This window comes from Cervus elaphus, chromosome 8, assembly GCF_910594005.1.
Source record: "Cervus elaphus chromosome 8, mCerEla1.1, whole genome shotgun sequence".
NCBI lineage: Eukaryota > Metazoa > Chordata > Mammalia > Artiodactyla > Cervidae > Cervus > Cervus elaphus.
This window is the reverse complement of record NC_057822.1, coordinates 38,261,728-38,289,522: the sequence shown is the minus strand read 5'-3', so window position 1 is coordinate 38,289,522 and position 27,795 is coordinate 38,261,728. Positions and strand designations below refer to the sequence as shown.

Below are 27,795 nucleotides of genomic sequence, written 5' to 3'. Positions count from 1 at the left end.
CGTCACAACATTCAAAGGCTTTCATGTTTCTGGGGGGGAAAAAATGAAGCTCTTTACCCCAGAACCTACTTTGGGGTTAGACAGATTAGGGTTTGAATTTCAGGTTCAAGTACTTGGCAGCAGTGTGAGTGACCTCAGACAACTGGACTTTCTAAGCCTTTGTTGTCTCCTGTGCCTGACGGAGCTCATCGAGGGCAGGGCTATTGCAGGAACACAGTGCCTAGAAAGTAGGAGGGACTAACCAACGTTGAAAGAAGGGAAAGTATTTTAAAATCCACTTCAAAAAGTTGTTCTCCCTTAGAGAAAATCCTATGCCATTTCCAATCAAGTTTGACTTCTACCTTTATTTTCTGATAATCACAATAAGATGCCTTTGGGGATCCACACAATCGGAGACCAAATTCTGGCCATACCCCTGAGCAATCATATGACCTTGGGAACATATCTTTACCATCATCTCCATTAAATCAAAACCGTGGTACTTCACTTTGCGACTCTTCAGTTTTGTATGAGAAAATCGTGCTTTATGCTTTATGTTACTGGTGAAAGTAGGGAAATCTGGAGACTCGTGCCGTGGAAGAGAGAAACAGCGAGAAAATCGAGTTGCTGAATCCCAGCGTTTCAGAGTTGGGAGGGAGGAGTTCGGTCCCTAATTTACCGATGAGGAAGCGGAGGGATGACGTGTCCTCGAGTCTCATTCAAGACACGGACACAGCTCTTTATTGAGGACTCGGGGGATTGCTATGGTTAAACTGAAGGCGGAAACTAACACTCTTTCGAAGTCAGTTCGAGAGGAGCATTTAGTTACAAAAAACTGTCAACAATTCGGGTGTAAGTAAGTTCGTTGAGCAATGCATTAAATGAGTCAGCTGTCAGACCCGGTGAAACCGAGTTGCTAACGGAACTGACTCTTTACTAACAAGGCTTCATAGAGCCCACTGACTCAGAACAGCTTCGATTCACAAACTCCCGCAACGCTTCCCGAAGGACCGGAAAGCTCCGAGTGCCTCATGATGAATGGAAACAGGAGTCCGGGGCGCGCCACTCGAGGGGCGGAGCAGCCGCGGGGCGGGGGCGGGGCATTGTGAGTCACGTGCCTGCTCTCTGAGGCTGGCGCTGGGAGGAAACTCTGTGTGTGATTGGTCCGTCGTAACCAGGTGACCGAAGGACGCGTTCCGGTTGGCAAGGGCCGGCCAGTCGAGCGGCTTTCAGTTGGGAGGCGGCGGCGGAAGGAGGTGGAGCTCCGACCGCGCTCTCTCCCGGCAGTGGCTGCGCGTCTCAGCGCTTGTCGGGTCCCCACCCCTTTTAAATAAGCCGGGCTGGTCGCCGCCTTCACAGACTAGTTGACTCCGGGGAGGCGGCGGCGGCGAGACAGCGGGGGTGCGGCCGGGGCCGGAGCCCTGCCCCGGGCCCGGCGGCGGGGCGGACAGGCGAGAGGCAGGCGAGGCCGCGTCTACATGCGCGGCGCAGCCCCGGCATAGCCCGGGGCTGCTGGTGCCCGCCGCGCCATTGTTGGGGGAGGGGGCGGCTTCTGAGCTCGGCAGAGTCCGGGGCCGAGCGGAGGCGACGGCGGCGAGGAGCGGAGGCGCCCCATGGGGAACACGCTGACCTGTTGCGTGTCCCCCAATGCCAGCCCCAAGTTGGGCCGGCGCGCGGGGCCGGCGGAGACAGACTACGAGTCTGAGGTCTACGAGGCGGCAGCCGGAGACGCGGTGGCCGCAGCACCGGCGCCGGCTGCCGTGGAACCCACCGAGTTGGATTTCCGAGCGGGTGAAGGCCACCACCTGCAGCACATTAGCGACCGGGAGATGCCCGAAGGTAAGGAAGCGGCCGGCGCGCCTCGCCCCTCGCGGGGCCGGCCCCGTCTGCTCTCGGGCTTACCTCTGGCCTCCGCCGACCCCCAGGTCCCCCGGGAGGGAGCCGCCGCCTAGGGCTCCTTCCTGCCTGGAGTTGGCTCTCTCGGGGCTGGGCACCGGGGACGGAGGCTGGCCCTGCCTGGCGTCCCCACCCCTTATTCTTTCCCCGTCGCGTCCGGCCAGTCTTTCTCCCTCTTCTCTACCCGGACGCCCATTTCTTCCCCATTCCCTTTTCGCAACCCGACCCAAGACCCTCAAGTCTGTGGCTCCTCTTGTTCGTGATTCTATTTAACATCTCATGGGACTTTGTAAAGACTTTCTGATGTATTCTCTCTTTTCTCAATGAAAACTTAAATACTCCCAACTTCGGCGATATCCATCCCATCTTCCTATCCTTACCTATCCAGATGGTACCGAAGAGAAGGAACGAGGTAAGGATCTAGATACACTTCCACTCGTTAGGGTAGTTGATACTCGGGACAATTAAGACAGATTTTAGGATTTGTTATTTAAAATCAAAACTGATATCGACAGAGTTAGTGTGGCGTTAAGTAAAATTCTGTCTAGAGTTGTCCTGATTGAAGCGACCTTATTCTAACTATAATCTGAACACGATAAGAAAGAAAAAGGTTAGAGGGGGGCTTAAAATAACTGAACGGTGTGAAACGTTACTGCAACGGCTGCAGGGAATAGTTTTTTGTTGTTGTTTTTACCCAAAGACGACCCCACGGAGCTCTGATTAAGATTCCCACTTTGACACAAAAATGTCTTCAGCTCCCCAGCTTTAACCAACTTCACTTGCATGTTGCCTCTTCTAAGGGAGTATTGGGGGTGGTTCCTGAGACTGTTGGTCAAAAGTTTCAAAGGAGAAAAAAGAAATTCAGACTTTAATTTGTAATACAAAGATTTGGCAGTTAAGATGGCAGATCCTGCAGAAAAGTTGTCTCCATGGCTACCTCTCCTTCCAACCCCCTCCTGCCAGTGGAATCCTATTCAACTTTTAGAATGTTCAGGTAAAATTCTGAAGAGGAAATGGCTGGGGGTGGGGGTGGGTTGTCATGGAGAAGAGGAGAGGAAATGTTTGATTTTTTTTCCTCTAGAATTTTGAAACTGGACGGCTCTAGGTTTAAAAAAAAAAGATTCTGGATAACACTGTGGCTCATTAATAAAGACTGTGTTCTTTAAAGTAGAAAACATTGGTCCGTGAAGATGTTAAAGGCCCACTGGCCCACTTGTTTCATTTAAATGCCAGAGAGTATTTCTTTATTTCATAGAGGAAATGTCTTATAGCTCTTCTATTTAAGTTTTATTTGGGTTTACGTAATTTCTTTCGAAGTTAGAATAGGTAAGCCTGTGAACTCACCCATATGATGGACAGGGCTTTGTAAGTGGAAAGTACTCCCTTTTCAGAATAGTCAGATACTGTGAAAGAACAAATTATGTAAATTAATTGTAGCTTTAAAAACAAAGCTTGTGCATACCTGTGAAAACTGCTCAGCTTGTTGCTATAAGGTAAGCCTGTTAAGTGATGTTAAAAAACAGTAGTAGGCTAGTGTAGGGAAACCAAAGTTGGACTTTCGTATGATTCTTTTACGATTTACAACGTATTTTCGGGTGTATTTCACCTGACCCTTCCATCTATAAATAAGACCTGTGAATATTCTCCCTGTGTTGCCAGTGAAGAAGCCAAGACTTAGAGCTCTGAAATAACTGTGTAACATAGCTACTGAACAGAAGAGACAGACTTGAGAGTGGTAGATACACCAAATTCAGTTGTTGGGTGCTTAAAAAAAAGTTTGGAATGCACTTTTTATTTTATAATTTATCCATAAGATAGGCCTAACTCAACTTCAGTTTGGTTATTTCCATTTGAGTTTATTGTTCACAACTCAGAAGCAACACAATAGCTCTCCATTCTATGTCTGTACATTTATTACAATGGATAGGAATAAAAGAAGTTGTGAAATAGCCTCAATTTACCAGTCAGGTAAACATGTTGGTATATTTTAAAGAGTTTGTTCTGCTTACTCGAATTGAAGCCGAGAATGCCCTGGACAGAGGGACATTAGGAGAAACTGGTAAGCGGGCAGGTAAGGTACGAAGCATTTAGTGAGGAGGAGTGCTAGGTCGGGAACTAGAAAAAGAGAGTTCATGAGCACAGAATTTACTTTTTTATGTTTGACATGATTGTTAAAATTTTACTTAAATTTGTCTCTCTTTTTTTGGCATTCAATAAAGTGATGAGAGAAACCTCAATTTCAGCATTTGCCTGTTATTAAGTTTCCATAGATACGAGGTCAGAACACGAATGTAAAGTGCAAGCACATTGGAAGTTTGCTCTTAATGTTTTTATTTCAGACAATTTTATATCAGTTTCCCTGGAAACTGAGAAATACCTGCATTGATATAAAACATTTTGGCTTTTCTGCAATGAAGAATTATTTGGTTACTTAGACAAAACCAAACATAAATGATGCTGTGTTTTTTTTCTTCAGAAACCTTTGAGAAGAACATGTTTTCTTCAAGCTGTTTCAGTAACTCCTAAGAACCTAGTATAAATATCAGATAGACTCAAAAGAATTTTGTCGCTATCTTGCCTTTAACAGTGTATCTAATGTAACTGATGTTAGTGTCAATAATAGAAAATAAGATGCTAAGGTCCTATTATCTGATTTTATTATTATGCATCAGCTTTTCAAACAGCCTTTATATTCTCCTCTTAGGAACTTTGCTCATTCTCTGGTGCAAGCTGCTCTCTCAAGTGATTCCTTCCATCCTCCAAGGAGTGGGTAGGGAAGGAATTGACAACATAATGGGGGAAAACCTCTGAGCAACAGGTTTTTCCTCCTTTCAGTAGCTATTATAATCTTTTTTTTTTTTTACTTTTTTGATAACAGTAAACATTTTAGGTAAAAGATTTGTAAAATACTAAAAAGTCGTTCACTCATACTCAGAATATCCAGAATTTTCATTAATATTTTGGTGTTGGTTCTTCCTGAACCTTTTGTATACGAATAAACAGAACGTTGTGTTTATTGTATGAGATTGTTCTTTGTGTGCCACGTTGTAACTTTCTCTAGTAAAGTGAAGACGGGAAGCTCCTGGAACCGTGCTGACACCTGAAGCGTGCTCCAGGATGTATTTCCACGCAGCTGCATGTAGCTGTACAGTCTGCTTTTTACCACCTGTTTAATGGTTGGAGCATCATTCATTTACCCACCCTTTATGGTTGTCTTTTATAATCTCATTATATTGCTTTATTCTGGGCACAGACATAAAAAGTGATGTATTGTACTTCCCTGTAGAATTCTGGTCTTATGACTTTGTCTTATGACTTAATTAAATTCATAGGGTGAGTCATTTTGTAGTTAAGGTATTTTAACATTAAATGTTCTTTCTCCAAATTAAAGTTACCATTGATTTTTCACTGAACAGTAGATTTCCTCTCTTAGGTTTTTGTGGTTCTTGGTAACCTGTTGGTGTCTTTGAGTCTGAGTAACTAAACTACCACTCTAAGAGATCTGAAATTAATGCTGGTCTTGGGTGACAGACACATCAAAGGACAGCATTAGAAGAAATCTTAGATGATGAAGGAAAATTGGGAGAAGCATAAATGATTTGGAGTACACTGAAATGGATGATTATTGGGCACCATTTAGGGGCAGGACAAACAGAGGTTATACAGACAAAACCCAAACCCTAACTCTGGTCTTTACTCCCTAGAGGTACCTGGGGCCTGTTGACACAGGAATAATGTCAAGTAGCGAGACACTGAGAAGAAAGAAAATGATGGTCATGGACTGGGGAGGGGGGCAGTGTTACTGGGGGTGGTCTCCTTAAGTGACAGTGAGCATCCTAGGAGTGAGAGGGAGCCGTGTGAGGTCCTCAGAAGGAAATATGCTCGGTGTAGGCCGAGGACAGAAAGAGGGTGGCTGCAGCTGAGTGAAAGAATGCCAGGAGGAATATCAGGGGGTTAAGGCCTTGTGTCTAGTAGGCCTTGACAAGAAAAAATACGGATTTTAGTCTGATTGTAATGGGAAACCATTGAAAGGTTATATGCAAGGGAATGATGATAATTCTTAAGGGGAAGGAGGCGTGGGGAGAGGGGAGGGAGATCAGACCAGCTACTCTAACGTGGGCAGGGGTAGAATGAAGCAGGGAGACAAGCTAGGAGGCTGGTGTAGTCACTCAGTTGAGAGCCAACAGTGGTTTGAACAAAAAAGCAACATTAATAAGGGCCTAAAATAGGCTGACTTGAAGAAACTGAGTGAATCTAAAAGTAGGCTAACAATAATATGAATGGGACAAGTCACAGAAAAAGAAATGCAGATGGTTTTTAAACATATCCTCACACATAAGAGAAATGAAAATACAACTACTGTAGCTTGTGTTGGGAGAAAATTCGGAAACTTGGCACTGCATTCTTTGGTGATACTGAAGAAAGTTACATTCATATATTGTTGGTAGAAATGGGAAATCGGTCAACCCCTTGAAGGGGAAGTTGGCACAGTCTCACTTAATCCAGAGATCCTACTAAAGGAATTTATTCTGAAGGTATAGGCTGCAAATGTTGCATTATCTTCAGTAGCAAAATATTGGAAATAATTCAGATGCCCAGTAAGGGACTGGTAAACTAGCACATCCAGACACTGAAGAATTAGGGAGCTGTGAAGGAGCTCTCTCCACTGTTAATGACTTCATCTCCAGGGGATGTTAACCTGAAAATAAAATGGGGAGAAAATACACACTTATCTCCATGACAGAAGCAGGAGAAATGATAAGTATTTGCTTATTAAAGAAGAAAAAGGAAGAACACTAGGAGAAATGCTTGCCCTTGGGTACTCTTATCCTCTTTCCTTTAGTGGGTGGGCTGACTCAATGACATGAGTTTGCACAAACAGAATCGTGTAGGACTGGCAAGCCTGGCGTGCTGCAGTCCATGGAGTTGCAAAGTCAGACACAACTTAGTGACTGAACAACAACAAAGCACTATTTATTTAAGATGTTATTTGGCTGAGGGTGACAAGTGGACATCAGTTTTCCTATGAAATGCTAAATGTTCACTTTTGGCTTTTGAGTTAATTTGTGAAAGCTTTGATGTGTCATTTATTATGCTTTATATAGTATATCCCCTCATGGATTGCAGCCTTGTCATGGTGAAGGGGCTTGTGTAACTCAGTGAAGCTATAGTGTATAGATTGCTCTTGAATTTCATTTGATTCTTATCATGTTCTGAGTTAGGCAGTGTAGGGATTCTTCTTTGAGGTATAGAATTGTCCAAGGTTTTACTCAGTTTTAAAACCTTGATAGATCAGGACTGTAAATTCAATATACATGACATATAGGAATAAAATTTATTGATGACATTTTGTGCTCTGCTTTGAAATACTACCTTTTTTCTCGCCCCCTTTAAAAAAATTGTTTATTTTTAGGGTATTAAAGTAATAAAACTTGAAGAGTTAAAACAGTAACATTGCATAACGTGAAATGAAATCACCGTAGCTTGCAACCCAGAAAGGTTCTTAAAAGTCCAAGAAGCCTGAGCTAAGTACTCTTTAGAAATACATAAAGCCAGGTATACTTACCTGTCTATCATAATCTCTTGGTCATCATCATTACAGCATTGATTGAGGATTAAGGTAAGGCAGGACTGAGAACCAAGTTAGAGGCAAGTTGAGAAGCAGTTTGGAAGGCAGGTTGGTCAGAAGCTGGGGAAGCAGGTCAGTTGAGGGGGTTGCAGGAGCATGCTGTGTGCCCTCTGGTGAGACAGCCCAGGTCAGCATCTGCTGGCAAGAACCGCTTGGCTAGGATGTAAAGTGTGGACTCAGATGAAATCACCGGATGACTGTAAGACATGAAATGTATTATTAGCCATAAAACTAATATACTGTACTACTAGGGGTGATAGGGCAGTTCAGTAAATGGAGTAAACCTTTAAGTAAACTGGAGCCCAGAAGTTGGCCTAGAAAATGCTGACAGTCCTGTTTAATTGCAATATATTAAGTGAAGAAGAACTAAAGGGCCTCTTGATGAAGGTGAAAGAAGAGAGTGAAAAAGTTGGCTTAAAGCTCAACATTCAGAAAACTAAGATCATGGCATCCAGTCCCATCACTTCATGGCAAATAGATGTGGAAACAGTGGCTGACTTTATTGTTCTGGGCTCCAAAATCACTGCGGATGGTGATTGCAGCCATGAAATTAAAAGACACTTGCTCCTTAGAAGGAAAGTTATGACCAACCTAGATAGCATACTAAAAAGCAGAGACATTACTTTGCCAACAAAGGTCCGTCTAGTCAAGGCCATGGTTTTTCAGTGGTCGTGTATGGATGTGAGAGTTGGACTATACAGAAAGCTGAGCACCAAAGAATTGATGCTTTTAAACTGTGATGTTGGAGAAGACTCTTGAGAGTCCCTTGAACTGCAAGGAGATCCAACCAGTCCATCCTAAAGGAAATCAGTCCTGGGTGTTCATTGGAAGGACTGATGTTGAAGCTGAAACTCCAATACTTTGGCCACCTGATGCGGAGAGCTGACTCATTTGAAAAGCCCCTGATGCTGGGAAAGATTGAGGGCAGGCAGAGAAGGGGACGACAGAGGATGAGATGGTTGGATGGCATCACCGACACAATGGACATGAGTTTGGGTGGACTCTGGGAGTTGGTGATGGACAGGGAGGCCTGGCATGCTGCGACTCATGGGGTCGCAAAGAGTCAGACTCGACTGAACTGAACTGAAGTCAGTATGTTGGCATTAGTCTCCTCCTGTCAGATGATTTCTTGGTCACTACCCTCTCTCTGATATTTTGACAGGGAAAAATCATTTATTGACAGTTTGACAGCATAATTTTAACACTTTTAGGATTCAGTAATGCATTTTGTTTGTTATAAGTTGCCTTTATTTTCATATTTTTAACATCTGCAATTGAGATGGATCTCACGATGGATAGAATGTTAGGTTGGAGGAAAAGTAATGTTCAGTGACCTGGTATTTTACAGGTTTCTTCCTGGGAGTGTTTATATTAAGACCTGAACTTTATTTCTTTTAGTCATCCTTTTTCCACATAAGTCTATCATGCTGTCAAGTAAGTTGCAATTTAAATTGGTAATAATAAAGTGATGGGTCTTAAAATATAACTTTAATGATAACCCCTAATCATAAGCTCAAGAATATTTCTCCTGGGTTAAAACATTCTTAAAGATTGCTAAAGAAGTAATTTTAGGAAGAATTCACATATAAAATGCACAGTAATTTCTCAAAATACCTCTAACATTACTGTGTGTGCTTGTGGGAGAGGGGATGAGGAGAAGTGTGGGTGGTAATGCTTTGCTTCAGAGTTGGCAGTCTTACCTTTGTGACAGTGAAGAGTACGGTAGATTTTTTTCGTCGTCTCCTTAGACTCTTGGCAAAACAGTCAATGGAGTGTGCAGAAATATTGTGTGTATGTATGAGTTTACTGTCTAATGGCTTACCTGTCAAGTCTATTATAAAATAGTGATGTAGTTTTCACTGGCAAAAAGTGCAAGTTGTATAGAAAATTGTTATATAGGCTGTAAACAGAAGATTAATATTTTCTGAAAACCTCATGCAAATTGACAGCAGTAAGGCCCTGGTATGTTTAGTATGTATGAATGATAGGCAGCTCACCAAAGTGGAAATGATGCTGATAATTATGGGAAAGTAGTAAAAACTGTGTAATCGAAAGAAATACAGATTAGATCTACAGTGCTGTTCCTTATTTCTATTAGTAGGACTTCCACCCCGCCTCTCAACTATACAGAGCAGGGGTAGGAACTAAAATTGTCATGATTGGTAGTATTATACATTAATGTGGCCCCACCTTCTTCAGGAAGCAGTTTAGCACTGTACCTTGAGCCATGAAAATGATCTAACCTTTTGGCTTAGACATCCCACTTTTGAAGATCTTTGCTAAGGAGATAAAACCATTATTTATTTAAAAAGCTGCATAACAATAGATGAAAAGTTTCCTCATCAAAGAATAGAACGTTGTAAGTACCTAAACCCAGCAATAGGGGATTGGCTAAGTACAGCACAGGAATAACGCTTGATGGGCTGTTGTGTATTTATTAAACAGTAAATATGCAACAGTCAGATGTAGAAGGGTTGTTAGTAACAAGAAGACATAAATTATACACTAATTAGAGCTTTTTCTAATGTATAAGGAAAACAACTAAAAGTAAGGGTTGTAAATCTGTGGGTTAATTTTTAAATAGGGTCATTTTGGCTCATGCAAATTTTTGTTCATGACATTTGTTACAGGAATGAGCAAGTGACTTTTACCTTTCCCCGCTTTCATTGTGATCATCAGTACTGCTGGTTAACCAGGTCTCTTTCAGTTGCAAGTTTGAGAAAATGTCTCAGAATAGCTTAAATTAAAAAATAATATATATTGACTTTTATATAACTGGAGTTGAATGAGTAAATTAAGCAGTACTTGACCCAGGAGTTCAATGACCTCACAGCCTGTCTCAGTTCTGCTCTCCTCTATTGATCTCTCCTGAAAAGCCTTTCCCCTCATGATGGCAAGAGGAGTGTCCAGCAGCTCCAGACTAGCTAAGGATCCTAGGATACCGCTCTGCCTTTTTCTGCTTCTTGGGAAGTTCCAGGAAAGCTGTGATCTATCAGCCAGTTCTGGGTCATGTGCCCACCCTTGAAACCTCTAGGGTAGGGTAGGGGGAATGCCAGCTCTTTTCTGATCACTTGGGCAAATTTACTTTTTTCCTGCGTGTTGTCATTTCTTTAATCCCAGCCTTCTTGCTTTCTGTGTATAGATCTGTAGTAGCACATCATGGCATACCTGTAGCACACCCTGCTTTGGCAGGGGGTGGGGTGTGTGTGTGTGTGTGTGTGTGTATGTGTATGTTAAAGCTTGCTTCTCTTTGATCCTGACACTTATTTTTCCTGGACTTCCATTGACTCTTGTTAAATTTTACCATTCCATAAACCCTGATGAAAAATATGGCTACTTTGCAAGCACTTCTGCTTATTTTTTAGATTCCAGTGTAGTCTGTTTACTTTCTGGTACAGGTAAGTAGTCATGAATCCTTTCAGAAGCCTTAGGTCGAAAGTCTCTGCCTGTCAACTTTGTGTATAACTGAAATAATTTATTTTCCCAGTGTCCCACTTTTCAAATATGTAGGGGGGGAAAAAACTTTAAAATAATTTTATGGGTCTTTTACATAAAACTGTTGAGTAGAATATTTTCTCCAAAAACAGCTTAATAAACTCCAAATGCAGTGAAGGAATTTTCACGAAGAACAAAGCAGTCGGTTTAGCTATGTAAATTTCTAGTGCTGGCAGTAACATTAAAATTCCCATTAAACCAGAAAGTCCCAAATTACTGTTCATGCAAAATTCTTTCTTTGGGGAAGAAAAGGATTCTAGGTAGATAACATTTGTGAAATGCTGGGTTAGACAGAATTCACTATGGGGGACTGGTTAGTTTTTATTTATTTATTTATTTTTTCATTTATTTTTATTAGTTGGAGGCTAATTACTTTACAATATTGTAGTAGTTTTTGCCATACGGGATGGGGAACACATGGTTAGTTTCTAATATATCAATGTATATATTCTTTTGATTGTCAGGGATAATGTGTAAATCACGTTGACCACCAAAGTCCCCTTTAAAAATAGGCCAATTATTATGTAGTTTGGGAAATACTGTCTTAACTGTTGCTCTTTAAAAATCTTGGTCCAGTTTCTTAAAAGGTTGTTTAATTGGTTTGAGGTGGACTTCACTGAGTAACTGCCCATAGGGCTTTTACGTTTGTTTTAAACAACAACCTTACTGTCCAGCGTGGCAGCTTGTGCTTGCTTGATATTTCTGCCTAAATAGAAGACTGTCCCACCTTGGTGCAAGGTGAACTGCCAGCAGACCCACCTTTTTTACGTAGGTTTGGGCAAAATTTTTTTCAACCAGCCCTTTGATGTGCTCCAGGAAGTACTCTTACTGAAGCCCTCTATTAATCATGCAGCCTGAAAGGAAGAAGTGAGAGTTGAGCTTTGGAAATAGAGGGCAAAGTTAAAACTCACTAACCTGGAAGTGTTCCTGTGGATCAGAACATTGAACTCTTACGTAATCCTCTTAAATCTGCCATGATGAATAGCCCCTGGATAAACGGCAGCCAACTAAATGAGTTCGTTTGTTGAGGTTAGTTGGAATTAGCCATTAGATTGTCTGAAGGACGTTTGCCAAAAGCAGCTCATTTGGTTATAGCATATTTGATTGATTGAGCTGGTATCTGATAGTAATTGACTACAGCATAACTTGCTTCTTGAGACTTTCTGAAATGTGCTAGTAATATCAGCTTAAAGAGAGCTGACTGAATTTTTAATCAATAAGTAGGAGGGGAATCACATACATGATTCGCCTAAAAGTGGCATAGATTAGGTGCAACTTAAAAAAAAAAAGCCTAAGACATAGCCCTGGTTTTATTCCACATGTATGGAGAATTTCTACAATTTTTCTGTTTCCCAATAGAATTTTTGTATTGTTGCCTTTACTACAGTTTCCTTCTTGTCATTACTAAACGTTCTTCTTAAGACTATTGAACTTGATTAAAATCAACATGTAGCTGTTTTAAAAGTCATGTCTTTTTCTACTCAACTAAATTGTCACACCTTTTTCTCTTTTTCCTGTGCAGACTTAGCTTTGGAATCAAACCCTTCTGACCACCCAAGGGCAAGCACAATTTTCCTGAGCAAATCTCAAACGGACGGTAAGACAGTGTTTTTCCCCCCTGAGAAAAAGATTGAAAACTGTTTTTGTTTTGTGTATTATGGGAAGATACAGAAAAACACTTAGAATGGTTTAAATATTTTTTTTTCATATGTGATAATATTTTAATATGTGATGTTTTATTTTAATATGTGATGATACATTTTTCATTTAGGTGTCACTGTTTTAATGAGGAGAAACACTTAGACCATCTGTTTATACACTTTGCTATTTCTTTATCAGCAGTCAGCTTGCCACATGATTTAGTTGTGGTCTGTTTTTCCATGCTACTTTGTCCTTTTTCCTTTCGCTCCAAGAGCACATGAGTTAAAGATGAATGATACGGTTTAGGTCACAGTTAGGTTTTCATAATCAGTTGTTATGTATGGGAGTCGAGGCTTGTGATTTTGGCACCATTTTGCACAGTGCTCAACCAGCTGAACCTCTCTCACATCCAGATTCATGTGAATTTTTAAGTTCTTTTAAAAGTTCTTATAAGAACTTTTAGCTCTTCAAAGTTCTTTCATCCTGATGTAGTGCTGGGTCAGGGTAATCAGACCAATGTGCCTGCCATATGGGATTTTCCAGAAGGTTATCCTCAGTGTGGGAAACCTTGTGTAAATTTCCAGTGTCCTGCTTGTTTTAAGATGAGAATCAGAAGTTTTTGCACTCCTGCTTGTCTTGCCTGCTTGTCTTCCTTAATATATGTTAAATCCTAGTTTCTTTGCTAAAAAGCCATATGTGATCAGGTTTTTCGGTTGTTTATGAGAGCAGGAATACAAGAAGTGAACGTTCTATAATATTTGAAGTAATGCAGCGCAGTGAAAAATAGAGGGTTCTTTTCCTCTTTTATTTTCATTAGATTACTGGTTTTTATCAAAGGGTCTGTCTCAGGAACAGCCAGACGGAAGAGGGCCAGGCATGGGGGCAGGGCCCAGAGTGTACCACATGTTCTCCAACCTGGGAGCTCCTGGGGTTTCTAGTTTGCATTTTCTTAAAGTGTGTGTACTTTGTCTTGAGGCAGTTATTTTTAGTTAGGATTACTGTATTTCTCAGTCTTTTCCAGACTCCTGAGCTGCTCACACTGTAGAGAGACGGTGGAGAGAGGAAAAGAAACACTCTCCCGTGCCCCTGTCTCTCCTCAGTCTGAAGGAATTCGTGCTTCTGATGCCGTGGGAAAGTGTGTGGCCTAAGACCCTCTTTGAGCTTATATTCTTCTGGCCTTTGTTGGAGCAAAACAGTTCTATGTGCTGTCATGTATGTTCAGTGAGGTCAGCACACATGTTAAAATTTATAGATTACTTTCCAGTGTATAAGAACCTGTATTTTTTAGGTTGGGTGTTTGAGTAGGTAACCAATAAGTGGTTCAGGATGCTTCCAGAGACACGGTGCTTGACCAGAAACTGGTTCTTAGAGTTGTCATCTGTTAATCCTGGTGACTAAAGTACATGTAGAACTAGAAAATACTACATACTATGCAGCTGGTAAATTTTTTTATTAGCTAAATATCTCACGTGGCCTAATTTGCTTTGTCCTTTTCTTTTGTAAATGGAGAGCTTTGATTTGTACCTAATACAGAGCATCTGTTAATATTAGTCAAATAGTAAAATTAAGTTTTTAGATATTATTTATAGGATTCATTTTGCTGGGTGGTTTAAATTATAAATTGTGTTGGAAATTATTTTAAAAAATAGAATGAAATTTTAACTCATTGTGTATATTGGTAATCCATCAGATAATTAGTGACTTATTTTTCTATGGTATTTGTATCAGAATTCATCAGTTAATTTTTTTTATTCTTAGTGCGAGAAAAGAGGAAGAGCAACCATTTAAACCATGTAAGTAAATAGTTGAAAAGTTAAGAAATCAATAGTTTGATTAATTAAAAGCATGTCTGCCATGATTCCTAAAAAGTATGATGGATCCCATACTGTTAGCATTAACCTCTTATTTATAAATTTTCTGAATCTCTAGTTCCTAATTATCAAGTATATTCAGAAAGGTTTTTGACTTAGTAGTTCCCTTTTTTTTTTTAAGGGTCCTGACATTTAAGTTAAATTTCAATAATATGGTTATAGTATAAAGATCTACCTTAAATTCTTTTGCTTTAAATTTTTTATCTTAGTTTTTAACCAAAGTAATAAAAGTGTAATAGATAATTTAATTTTTAGCACCGTCCATTGACTTCTTGGCACAACAGGTGAAAGCTTAACTTCCTCATCCACTGTGATTTTATTTCCCTCCTTCTGCATGCATCAGTTTTTATTAAATCAGAATCACTGTTTACATTATTATGACTAAGCAAGTATTGTTTATTGCTGAGCCATATAAGTTCTCTGTGCTACCTCCTTGTACGCCTTTCATTCTTTTTCTTCAATATTAATGAAATCTGAGCACTTCTACACTTCTCAGGATAATCCAATTCTGCTTTTTCTAGCAAACATGATCTCACACAGCCAAACATAGTTGAGTAGCTCCCTGGCCAGTCTCCCTGTTTTCACATTCTTCGTTTTTTTCTGTAGAATTAATTTCCTGACTATATTCACTTGCCTGTTTTCTAACAGCTATTTCTTCCCCCAAATGTTGAAACATTTGTCACATGCCTATCAAAAATATTTACCATCCACAAAACCACATCTGTTCCATTTCTTCTTGGAGACACTCTTCGCCAACCTTTTGCCTTCCTACCCACTACATACTAATGCTTCCTAGGCTGGCTCTGTGCCTGTTTTCCTGGGAGATCTGTGTGAAGTCACCTCGGATCTCACATCACTGCGCTCTCGTGTTGGATCCCCTGTGTCCTAGATTCTGTTTCCCTCTGTCTTGTTATGCTCCCTTGTTTTACTGGAGCACATTTTCCTGGAAAAAGGCACATGGGCAAAACTTTTATAAAGACCTAGCCTCTGTGAAACTCCTTCTGTTTGATAAAGTGTAGAATTCTAGGTTGAAACTAATTTTTGCAGTTTTAGAGACATTTCCCTCTTGTCTTCTCATTTACAGTGTTGCTCTTAAATCTATTGAATTTGATGCATTGTATATTACCAAGTTAGTCTTTTCTCCATTCCTTCCTCCTGTGGAACCTCGTAGTACCCTCTGTCCTTGTGGGGTTTTGAAATTTCATAACATGGTTTGGTATAGACCTTGTCACTCTATTGGGACCTTTAAACATGCAGAACATCTTTTCTTCTAGTGAATTTTTTTGTGTGCTTCTTTGGTATTTTCTACTTTTTTTCTTTTGGATTCCTGTTAGTCAGATGTTGAAAATTTTAGAGCAATATTTCTGCACAGATTTTTTTCCCCTCCTGTTTTCCATTTTGTCTTCTTGTCCTACTTCATGGAGGTTTCCTTGACTCTGCTCTAATCCTTCTATTGAATATATTGTTTTGTCTACCTTATTTTTTATAGAGTTCCCTTCCATCCTTTCATTCTTTTTTTCACTGATGCAATTTCTCATCTTTCTGTAGATGTTGAAGATTTTTTTTTTTAAGTTTTTATTTGCTCCTTGATTTTTATCATTCCCATCGATTCCTTCTTCCTGCTTTGATCTGTGACTTCTTGGAGGTTTCCCTCAAATATGTGATGGTCCCTTGCTGTCTGTTAAGATCTAATTGGAAGCATCACTTTGCTAACTCATTAACTGATAGACCTCACTGCACGGATTTGGCAACCACGCCTCTGAATTTTGAACCTGCCTTGGGTTCTGTAAGACAGATTGGTTTTGTTGTTCCTGGCCCAGTCACTCTGTAGGTTCCAAGGTTGTGCTTCCTCTGTTCTGCCATGTCAGTTACCACTCCTTTATCTCATTTTTTCATCTTTCAAACATCAAAAATCATCTGCAGTTTATCCTGTCTTGGATACAGCTTTTTAAAAAAATACTTTTAATTGCAATGAGATGATATCTCTGAAGGAAGGGCGAAAAGAAGTAGATTTGTGGTTAGTCCACTCAAAGTTGGATTTATACTTTGAATGTAAATTCTAAGTTTAAAAGTTTTAATTCGGTATAATTAATGATACTGATTCAGACAATACTTTGTATTATACCTACAATTAGAATACTGCACATTTCTACTAAGGCCTTGATTGAGAATCCTGTCCAAACTACTCATCCTGCCACGTTGTCCATTAATGTGCAGTAATGTGGATGGAGTAGTTTACACTAATGCACTTCTTGTTGTTTTGTTGCTAAGTCAGACATGACTCTTTTGCAACCCCAGGGACTGTATCCCACCAGGCTCCCCTGTCCATGGACTTTTTCAGGCAAGAATACTGGAGTGGGTTGCTGTTTCCTTCTCCAGGGGATCTTCCCAATTGAGGGATCAAACCTGCGTCTCCTGCATTGGCAGGTGGAGTCTTCACCCACTGAGCCACCAGGGAAGCCCCACGCTAATGCATAGAGTATTACAAAATTTTAAATTAAAGTCTGAATAATTAATAAACACATCTAAAGCTTATGGAAAGGGGAGGAAAAAAGTGAATTTCAGCTTAATTATTTTTGATGGGTTAAACTCAGAGGCAGTAGGCAGGATGGGAAGATTCACTGGGTGGGGGCAGAATTTCAACAGGTGCTTGACTTTTAATGATAAGTTTTGGGGGGGATTGTTACTTATTAGTCTTCCAGTATGATGATTTTCTAGTCTTTGCCATTAAACCTGAAGTCTACTAAGTAAGCCTTTTCCCTTCTTGTAAAGATTGTAAAAGTCCATCTGTTCTGTCCTTAGCTCTGAATGAAGGTAAATACTCTTCTTCATTGAACATTAAACTATCAGTGGGTTTTGCTGTTTGATTTTTGTATTTGCATTTTATATCATTAATCTTTGTCAGTGTAGTTTATTGAGGTTTTGAGCCAGCAATGATAAGGCTTTAATCATAAAGGACAGTTACCTTAAATTTTAAAGTGAGATGAGGGGAAAGTAACCTGTTGGCAGCTAATACATCCAGGCTTTGCTCAGAGGGTTTAATTCTGCCATCCTTTAGTGAATAGTAGATGCCAAAAGTTTGAATCGCTTCAGGAGTAGGCCTGGAGAAGTGTTCACTGTTTCTCTGGTAGGATCTAGCCAGTAGTCTGTAGGTTGCTGATAGACTAAATGAGCACCCATAGTCTGTAGGGCCATGTCTGATTAAACTTCTTAAATGTTTCAGCACTAATATTTCCAAAGATGAGCAGATATAATTCATAATAAAGAAAAAGTTTTAATAGAGGAAAATGGGATAAATGTTACCCAAAGCCAAAGCTCTACAAACTAGTCTATATTTTGGTGCATTTTCTTACTATTTTTATTCCCCTCATAGATAGATTTTATAGTCAGAACTGACTTTTACTATGTGTAATGTGTCATACTCTTAATAGTGGTGACCTTTTAAAAGATAACTTCATTGAGAATATAACTATTTGAATGAATGTTCAGTTTTCATGCTGTGTCTCTTTTGAGATTCTAAAACTACACATTAACCAGATAGCTTAAGGAGTATATGAGTTTCAGTTTAAATCATTTCTAGCTTGAAGGAGAAATTCTTCCAAATAGTGGTACTTTTCAGGTATGTTATGTCTAGAACTTTTTGTTAATAAGGAGTAAGTGGCCTTGCCATAAAATATCTGAAACAAGCAAAATGGTGGCTTATACACCCATTTGGATAGTTCTTATTATTGGCTACTGGCAATGTTTATTTAAATGCTCTGTATTTTAAAAAAACATTGACTAGATTTTCTCCTTGTTTCACCTTTGATGCGTTTGTGGAGGACACGGATAGAGTGTGACAGCGTGGTGAAAACGACTTTATTTTAATAGGAAGGAAGGCTCATCTGAATTAGTAAACAAAAACCAACAAAACCAAGTGTTAAAACTGTTTGTGTTCTGTGGTATTAAAGAATGCTATTACTCAGAGCTACTGACAGTGACTGGGATTTGATTATTGGCCTTTACTTAAAGGAAGAGAATTGTCCTCACATAGTTCAGGCTGTTTTAGTATTTGACTATGGCTGTGTTTTTGGGCTCTTCACAAATAAATGGATACTTCTAAAGTGTTTTAAAGATAGCTTATTCTCTAGAGGGTCTGACAAAGTTTTTTGTCACCTATCCAGCACCACTGCAGATAGTTCTAATGTGTATCATTAGCATGATTACCTTCCAGTTGTAATCGATCTTAAATAATTGGTCAGACACTTGTTGAGTCCTAATTTGTCCCAGATTCTGTGCTCAGCAGCTGGAGGAGGAGCAGTAAGAATCTTCTGTAACCTGGAGGAGCTTGCTTGCTTACTTAGGAGGGGGATACCAGGCAAGCAGTTGAGACCATGTAGCAGGTGGTGAAATACAGGTGTAAGTGTACAGAAAGGTAGAAGTTTGGTGGTGTGGCTGCTGGCTGAGGTTTGCTGGAGGTCGATGGGGTCAAGCTTGCTGGGACAAGGAGGAAGAAGAAGCCACTGCCGGCAGAGAGCAGCATGCACAAGGCAGCAGAGTGCCATGATGAGTGTCAGATAACATGTAGAGTAGAATTAATAAAACTGTGAGATGAGTGGAAAGTATTCTCTGAGGCTCTCCCTTGTATAATATAATGGCTGTCTTACTTAACCATGAAGTGAGAAGTTAAATTCTCAGAGCTGCTTTGTCTGTTTCTTGGCTGTGAGAGAATCTTAAAGCTGTACCCTTTCATCCTCCAGATAAGGAAACTGAGGCTCAAAGAGATCTATGGCCTCCAGGTCACTAGTGATAGAGCAGCCCTGGCATGCCCAGCCTCTGATTCAAAAACGCTTGTTTCCTCACACTGTCTCCCAAACTAATACATTTATGATTGGCGTTCATTTACTGCAGTGAAATGCTCTCACATCAATATTATATAAAGCATTGTGTTTTATTGTAGTAAATGAATAGAAATAGAAATCTCTGCTGCATTTCATTGCTTAAGGAAGAAACACTGAAGTCTTACTAAAAGCTTTCTCATTACTATAAAGGGAATTTATAATAGGTGCTTGCCAGGTTCATTTGTGGGTCCTTTTTCAAGAGCAGCAGTTTATACCACATTTCTCAGGTCTTGCCTGTGGAAGTTAGAGTACAGAGGTTTCCCATGGAGCTGCACGTGATGCAACACTCAGCAGTTCATGGAGTGTAAGGAAAATCTTAATGCTTTATCGTTTGACATTTTAACCAAGGAAAAAACACACTTTTATAGGTTTAACTTACTGTGACATTTTCTTCTATCTCCCTTCCCCTTCAGGTATCTCCAGGGCAGCTTACTAAAAAGTATAGCTCATGCTCAACCATATTTCTAGATGACAGCACAGTCAGCCAGCCTAATCTTAGAACCACAATAAAATGGTGAGTACAACTAGGTTGCCAAGGCTGAGTGGCAGACCCCCTTCTTGCTGAAAGCATCCTTGCCATACATAATTTCATTCATTTGGTTTGTCCTTTTCAGTGATCAGGTTAAGAAACTGGTGTCAACTCTATGTTGGTTTCAAGGACCTCCAAATATGAGTCTTGAGTTTCCATTTTAATCACAGAGTACATGATAGAAGGGAAAGTCAGTTAGCAAGTGAGAAATCCCAGGAACGATGTAAATCTTACTTGATGCATTTCTATTGTTAAGACAATGTTGACCATAATGAGAAACAGAGGTACCTTTTTATTATATGTTTCTAGAAAAAAATTATTTCTTTATGAGTTGGGAGAGTCCTACAACAATGTATATTAGTTTGGAAGCTACCGTTAGAAGAAGGAACAGCTTGTCCCCTACTGGCACCAAAGCGAATCTACAGTTAAATTTAACTGGACTTGGTCAGATTTATCCCACCGTGCATTTTTTCCTGCAATATTTCTGTATGAAATTTTACTTCTCCTTCCTCTCCCCTAAAGAGGGGGAAAATATATCAAAACCATTTTAAGGGGCATACTCTCAAAAGCTTAATTTCTCCATAGATGAAATTTGTTCAACTGAGATTTTAACTTAATAGACACATTTTTTTTTTTTTAATTTTTGTTTATATATGTGTATCTCCAACACACTGTATCAATCAAAGCAGAGAACAAAAAAAGAGATGAAGTTTCAGAAACAAGGCTGTGGTCAGGCTTATACTTAAGAAGACACGAACAGTGTTATGATGACGAAAACTATTCCTCAATTTCTGGAAGCCCCTCATGTTCCACAATTGGAGATGCACAGTTCAGAACGCCCTAATGATGGGAACGTTCAAGTTTATTTAAGAGAGAAAATTAAAAACCAAACAGGATGCAGACCTTCCTACCTCCCTTGGGGTTGTCCATGGAACATTAACTAATGTCTTCTTAGCATATGAATGTTGACTTTCCAGAACAGTTTGGGAAATGCTACTTGAAAATATTAGTATCCTTATCATTAATTTTACTTTTCTGTCTTAAAAATATAATTAGCTTATAAATTTAATTTCATTTTTAATGTGCAAGGCTTTTTATTTTTTAGCTAATTAAATGATCAGTAACTTCTAACTTTTAAACAACCAGTTCACAATCATAATAATGTATGTAACTTTCCTATAATATTAGTTTTGGTCAAATCGTGTTTCAACAAAAACTGAGCCCCACTGCTCCTTAAAGTCCTGAGCTTTGGCACTTCTCTCGTAATCACTGAGTGTTTTTATTCAGCCAAGACTCTAAATCTGTGGGTTAAAAACTACTCTCACTGTGGCTACACTCACAGCTTCTTTTGAATTCAAAAGAGCCTGATGTTCCAGTATATAATTCAGAGGTAGTTTTAAAGATTAACCTTGCTCAGACGAGTAGGTTTCATGCTTTTTATTCTCAACCTAGTCTTAGTGTTTGGAAATACAGTAAATTTTTTTCTCGTTAAGTTTTAAAAATGACCATTCAGCACATTCATTATTGATGAAATAAAGGTTTACTGAGAAAATTAATAGGGCAAATTGGCTTTTAGGAATGATTTTGAAAAATACCATGGGATTAGTTTTCATTGGGGTAGGTGAGCCTTATTAGAATCACTTGTGCAACTTTTTCAAGATGTATGTCTCTGAACACATTCATGAATTCCACCTTTCCTCCCTGCCCCCAAGACACAGAGTCTGTGGGTCTACCTGCTTCTCTGTCTGTCCCTCTGTCTCTTTCTCTTACACACACACCCCTTTTGACAAGCTGGGGAATGATGTGTGAGGCATGTTTTCATAGACAAAAGCATCCTGAGAGATTCTGATCTTAACCCTGACTCATTCATTCCTAGACTTGGCTGCACGCTGCAGTCACCTGGGGAGCTTTAAATACAATCCTGTTGCCCAGGTCGTACCTAATGCAGTTAAATCAGAACATTTTGAAGCAGAAGCCAGGCAGTGTTTAAAGCGTCCCGGGTGATCCAGTGTGCAGCTGACCTTGGGAACCACTCTCTGTTTCGAGGGTAGGAGAAAGAGAACTACTTCTGATAATTGGTGGGACCTTGAGTAAGTCAATTTTAAGCCTTGATTCTCTTATTTGTAAAATGGGTTAAGTGTCATATTAGGTTCAGTTGCCCTTTTTATCATGTAACTTTTAATTCTGTGACTTTAAAATCAATTTGAAGAAACTTTGAAGCACTATAGAAGTATCCATCTTTGATGCTAACAGTGTTACAGGCCTTTCTGCAAATGCTAAGATTGTATAGACAAGTTACAAAATTCAGATTTGCCTTCTCTCTATTATTTTGAGTTTCATTTTAGATATTGAGAACAAAGGGAAGCAAATAACTTAACCAGAGAACCCCTTAATTGCCTGATACACAGCATCTGTGAATAACTTAGGGCTATAGTAATGTAAAAAGTATCTGAGGACTTGTTCCTGTTGGTTAGTTAATACTTTTTAAAAATAATGTGGAAATACCTGTCATTAATAGTGTACTGTGCTGTATTGTGCTGCCTTATTAGCAGTGCTTATTTCAGGATAACTAGGCCTATCATCAATTTTGTGACTATAAAATTTTGCTATTAAATTTTCTAATTAAGTGTGAAAATGATTTTAAATCAATTTTATTTGATATGGAGCACTTGTATTACTTACTTTTAGAGAAATAATGGAAAATAGATGTGTTAGGGGGGTACCAAACTAAATCAACTGAAATACAGTGCCTAACAAAAAGCCACACACACAAAATCTGCTGTATGGCTTAAATTTAACCATGTGGATAGATGGTGTAACTTGTATGGGATGAAAGATTCTGTGCATAGGAGGACAAATGACCGGGGAAATATATAATAATTTATATATTATAATAATCAACCTAAACATGTCTTCTAAGAGCACATCTACATTTTGGGTCTCCTAATTTTGCTAAAAGCCAAAGAACCTAAAACATGGGGGATAGCACCTATGGGTACTGCTCTGAATTAGAGGGTGTGGGGGCCACTGGGCATCTGGAAGGTCTTACCTCTCTGCCAACCCTTTAAAATGTCTTCAGGCCTAATGTGATAAAAACCAATTACTACAATATTTTTTTTTTTCCTCCACAGTGTGACCTTAGCAATATATTACCACATAAAGAACAGGTGAGCTCTTTCAAAACCTGTCTTGTTATTCGAGCTAATTAATTTACACAGTATCAAGTTTAGTGTTAATAACTATAGACAGTATTAGAGTAAGCTTTTACTGTTAGAGTGCTTTTATTACAGTATTGAAGTGAATCATTTATTTTTATTTTGGGACTCTTAGTTCTTTAAGTTTTATGTGGTTTATATGGATATTTACTGTATTAGAAATTGAAATTGAAAATTTAAAAAATTAAATCCACTGTATGTTAAAACAGGCTTTCCTTAGCACTGCTGAAGTTTTGAGCTGGATGAGGCTTTGGTGTGGGGTGCCACCCTGTGTGCCGCAGAGTGTTTAGCAGCACCCCGGCCTCTGCTCTGTAGGTGCAAGTAAGGTGTTGTGCTTCTCTCCACATTAGGACAGGAAAACTGTCTCCTGAGGGATGAGATCACCATCTGACTGGGGACCCCAGTGTTGAACATAAGTCATGTTTTAAATGAAAAATAACCATTTTCCACAACAAAATAGTGGAGAGGAGAGTATCTCATTAATAGGAAACAGTTGATTCTCATGTCAACACTGTCTTCAGTCATTTGCTTTGAAGACGCAATATGAAGATCCAGCCACATGCAGACATATAGTTGGGAAGAGGTGAATTTTTAAAGCCTTGAGATAATTTGACATATTCTTTGATACTGTCCCCAAAATCCACATGTGCTAGTTTATTAAATTAGTTAAGATGGAGTTCTAAGTCATTATCAGTGAACTTGAAGTAGATACTATGTTAAATTAATGCCCATTGATCTGTCATGCATACTGAGTGGATCTTTTTATCTGTACATGATTTTATAATATTATACATTGTCATTTGCAAAGTATTGGTTCACATGTCTTTAGACAGTGTCAAAAACTCACTCTTGTTAGTATCACTACCAGTCTTATTGGAAAAGTCTTTAAGTATGGAGAAATCAAGCTCACCATAAATAAAGCTCACACTGGAAGGTACAAGTTTTCCAAAAATCCTAATACTTTTAGCTTGATGGTTTGAATTTTATCATTGGCAACAAATAGTTTAGAGTTTTCTTTGAAGTGACAGGCTCACTTTGTTCATTTTTGAAAAAATGACTGTCAGTTGGTGTTTCATGAAAAAAGTGGTTTAAATATGATGTTCTAGGGGGAAAAAAGTGACTTGGTTACCAGTAAGTTACAAGTGCTCTTCCTTAGCACAGCCATATTTCAGTACATACAAGTGCTTAATGCATACTTTCTGCTTACTCAGAATATGAAGAAGAAGAGTAAAGGTTTAAGAACACTTAATTTTTACTCTTTTCATCAAGGATGTTCTTAAGTGAAGCAGATTTTTTACATTCATTTGGCCAGGAATAACTGAATGACTTCTAATTTAGTTTCATACCACTGCCTTGATTCATACTCAGAAATGAGCAATTTTACCCACTTTTGCTTTTATACAATCATAGTTAAGTGTCAAACAGTGTAAAGGCAGGTGATGTCTTGGTATTCTTATACAAAACAGTTTTGACCTCTTGGACTTACAGGCTTTCTGAAGAGGGGCCAGGGGAGATTCCCAGAGGCCTATAGACCACATTTGCAGAACTGCTGTTTAAATGGGCACAGTGTAGTAGTGTGGTGGAATTTAAAATAAAAAGCCTGGTCTCTCTTAAAAGACAGTTAACATTTTTAACTCAAACTATTTAAAAGAGACAAGAAGAAATAATAAGAATATAATATAAAGAACAAAAGGGGGTGGAGACAAAAAGCATGAATCTGATATTTACATTCATTGAAGTTAGAAGACTTTATTGCCTACTACTACCACTTTATAAAATGTTCTTGTATATTCCATTGTGAGGTTAGTGAAGTGGAAATGTACTGGTCTACGAACATTGCCTGTTAGAAGGGGTCTGTGTGGGTAAAGGCAGCTCTGGCTGGTTGTAGAAGAGATTTTATGCAACTTGATGTGCTGAGTATAAAATAGGTCAGAAAACCTTTCTAAGGGCAGAATCCAGGAGAATATGTAAAACTGTTTGCTTTATTAAGATTAAGCTTCCTCTATTCCTCTCTCTACTTTTAGCAGATACTTTACTAAGCTAGTAACTCCTGAATTAATTTTTAAAATACACATTCTTATTTTATAGAGATGCCAATAGGTCCTTGGACATTTTTGATGAGAGATCACATCCACTCACAGTAAGTGTCACTTTTATTGAAGGTGTATTTTTCTCTTATTACAGTTGTGTTTATTTCATGCTGATTTGCTTTGAAATTAATTACTAGAAGAAAATTACTGCCTCCAGCTCAAAGCCAAGATTGTCTTCCTTTAAGTCTTCTTCCCCCACCCCATGTTATGTCTAATCATTTTACCAAAGGCATGTTGTGTCAGGGGTGTGACTGATAAGAACTGAGTTACGCTTTGTATGACGAGTGAGCAGGTAAGTAAACATACCCAAGTAACAGAAAATGTAGCTTTTTAAAGGATGATTTTCCATAGCATCACACAATATAAACATTTCCTAACAAATATGTAAGACCTCTAAGGAGAAAATTTAAAAACTGTTTAAATTTTAAACTAATTAAAATGACAGGGTTTAAAAACTCACTTCTTCAGGTGCTCAGTAGACACATGTGACTGGTGACCGCTGTGTAAGAGAGCACACCCTTAGCACCTCTGGTTACAGGACACTAGAAAGGTGTTTTCATAGTTGACTGCAGATGACGTACAATGATCAGCAAGACTTTTGAGCCTAAAAATAGTTTGCATTTGGTTAGAATTCTTTGGGGAAGAAGGTGAAAATACATTTTCTGAGGTTGTGCTTGCATTTTTCTTTAATGAATGGTAGTGAGTATTGAATCACTATGGTACTTTAGGATCCCATTGTTTATATTTAAAAGACTACAAGACATGTCACCTAGTCAAAATTATTTTAAGTAGCACATGGGCCCACGTGTGAAGATTGCTGTCTTGAGGGTACTTTTAAGTGTTTTTGTTCAGTGGATACTTAATATGTGTTTTTTCTTCTTTCAGCGAGAAAAGGTTCCGGAGGAGTACTTTAAGCATGATCCTGAACACAAATTCATTTACAGATTTGTTCGTACTCTTTTCAGTGCCGCCCAGCTGACTGCTGAATGTGCAATAGTGACTTTGGTAATATATTTTTCTCTTAATAGAAGCATCTCTAGAAATTTTTTTCTTGTACATAAGGTATGGGCCTGTTTTTCAAATGAAAGTAGGTTCCTGAAATGATCATCAGAACTTTATTAAAGAGAAATGTATCAAAAAGAAGTAAAATATAGATTTGAGCTTTAGTAATCATCATGATTTAAAATGTTGCCATTGCTTTTCTCATCACACAACAGTTGGTGTTAAAGGCAGCAGGAGAAACTTCTGGTTTCTCCTTCCACACCTCAGGACGCATGCACACACAGGGCACACAGGTGCACACCGGCAAAGTGTGCTGGGTGGTAGGATGGAGGCGATCACTGAACTTCCTGGCCCACGGCAGGTGTAGATTCAGTGTGTTTCTGAGTCTCAGGCTGTGTTGCCTAGGCAGTTGTGATGTGTGTCTTGATTGAGACCGACTGCCTTCACCTCCCTGTCCTTGGGCGATAGTGTTAACCATCTCTACTGTCCTCTGGTGCCGGCGTGTGAAGGTACCCAGGACTGGGGTTCAGTAGTGCTTAGAAAGGCTTTACTCAAGTTAGCCTGCCAAGCTCCAGCTATGTGAGGACCTTTCTGTCATCCATACTGAATTCCTGTGGTAAGATTTTATCATTTGAATAACATACCATATTCAGCTGAGAGGTAGTTGGGATTGCCTAACTCCTCCCTATAGCAAACCTATAGGGGAAGGTCAGCTGCATGGTCTGAAGGGAGGGCCTGCGTCCACCGCTGCCTGCCCCCTGCAGGCAGAGTGTAGGAGAGGAGGCTTCCCCTCAGTGGGCCCCGGCTCAGACGCAGGCCTTTTCTTGGAGCTGCGAGCCAGTTACAGTGCTCAGTTAGCATGTGCTTGAGAGAGGCGGGAGTGGCGCTGGCACGTGGAGAGCTGGGAAATGCAGGCAGGAGAGAGTATGTGGGTTGGAAGAGGGGCATTTCTTTGTAGACAAGTTAAGCCCGATGGACCTGTGAGACAGCAGAGTGACAGTGTCTAGCAGTCATTCGACTGTATGGGATTGGAGCCTGAAGCTGAGCGAGAGGCAGGAATTACGTGTAGCTGTTCAAATGCAGAGAAAGTACGTTAAATAAAAGTTGAGGAGAAGATAGATCTGTGGGGACTGTCAGCACTTACAGGACACATCCCCAGAGGAGTGGCCGGAGTGGTAGGAAACCCAGGAGAGAATCAGAAGAGCTGCCAGGAGAGCTTGAAGAAGGAGAGCATGGTGCACGTGCTGAGTGCTGCCGAGGAGCTGCTTAGGGCATACATAGGCACCAAATGCCTGCCCGTGTCACGGTTCTAAGTGCTGGGCATAGAGGAGAGTTGTTCTTGCCTTTCTGAGGTAAGTATAGCAGACATAAGGGTTTTGTTTTTTCTTTAGTTTTTATTGGAGTATGGTTGATTTACAGTGTGTGTAAGTATCAGGTGTACCACAGAGTGTAAGACTTTTTAAAATGAGTATTTTTAAAAAGATGACTGTTGGAAGTGGTAGTGAAAGCTAGAAAGAGAAAGCAAGGTAGAGGGATGGAGAGATTAGAGGGGCTTCCCCGGTGGCTGA

The 27,795-nt window shown here is 39.6% G+C and overlaps 1 protein-coding gene across 2 annotated transcripts in view; it reads left to right on the top strand.

The window, feature by feature from the left end:
- Positions 1–1,273: 1,273 nt before the first annotated feature.
- Positions 1,274–27,795, top strand: part of CCNYL1 (cyclin Y like 1) — a 35,730-nt gene continuing 9,208 nt past the window's right edge. Inside the window, exons 1-7 of one of the 2 annotated variants that reach the window (XM_043910233.1) lie at positions 1,282–1,818; positions 12,522–12,596; positions 14,399–14,433; positions 19,805–19,905; positions 23,052–23,087; positions 25,224–25,275; positions 26,111–26,230. In XM_043910233.1, the coding sequence (XP_043766168.1) occupies positions 1,593–1,818; positions 12,522–12,596; positions 14,399–14,433; positions 19,805–19,905; positions 23,052–23,087; positions 25,224–25,275; positions 26,111–26,230 (645 nt within the window). In that variant the 5' untranslated portion in view covers positions 1,282–1,592. Of the gene's footprint in view, positions 1,819–12,521; positions 12,597–14,398; positions 14,434–19,804; positions 19,906–23,051; positions 23,088–25,223; positions 25,276–26,110; positions 26,231–27,795 lie in introns of both variants that reach the window. The other variant, XM_043910235.1, reaches the window with a different exon arrangement.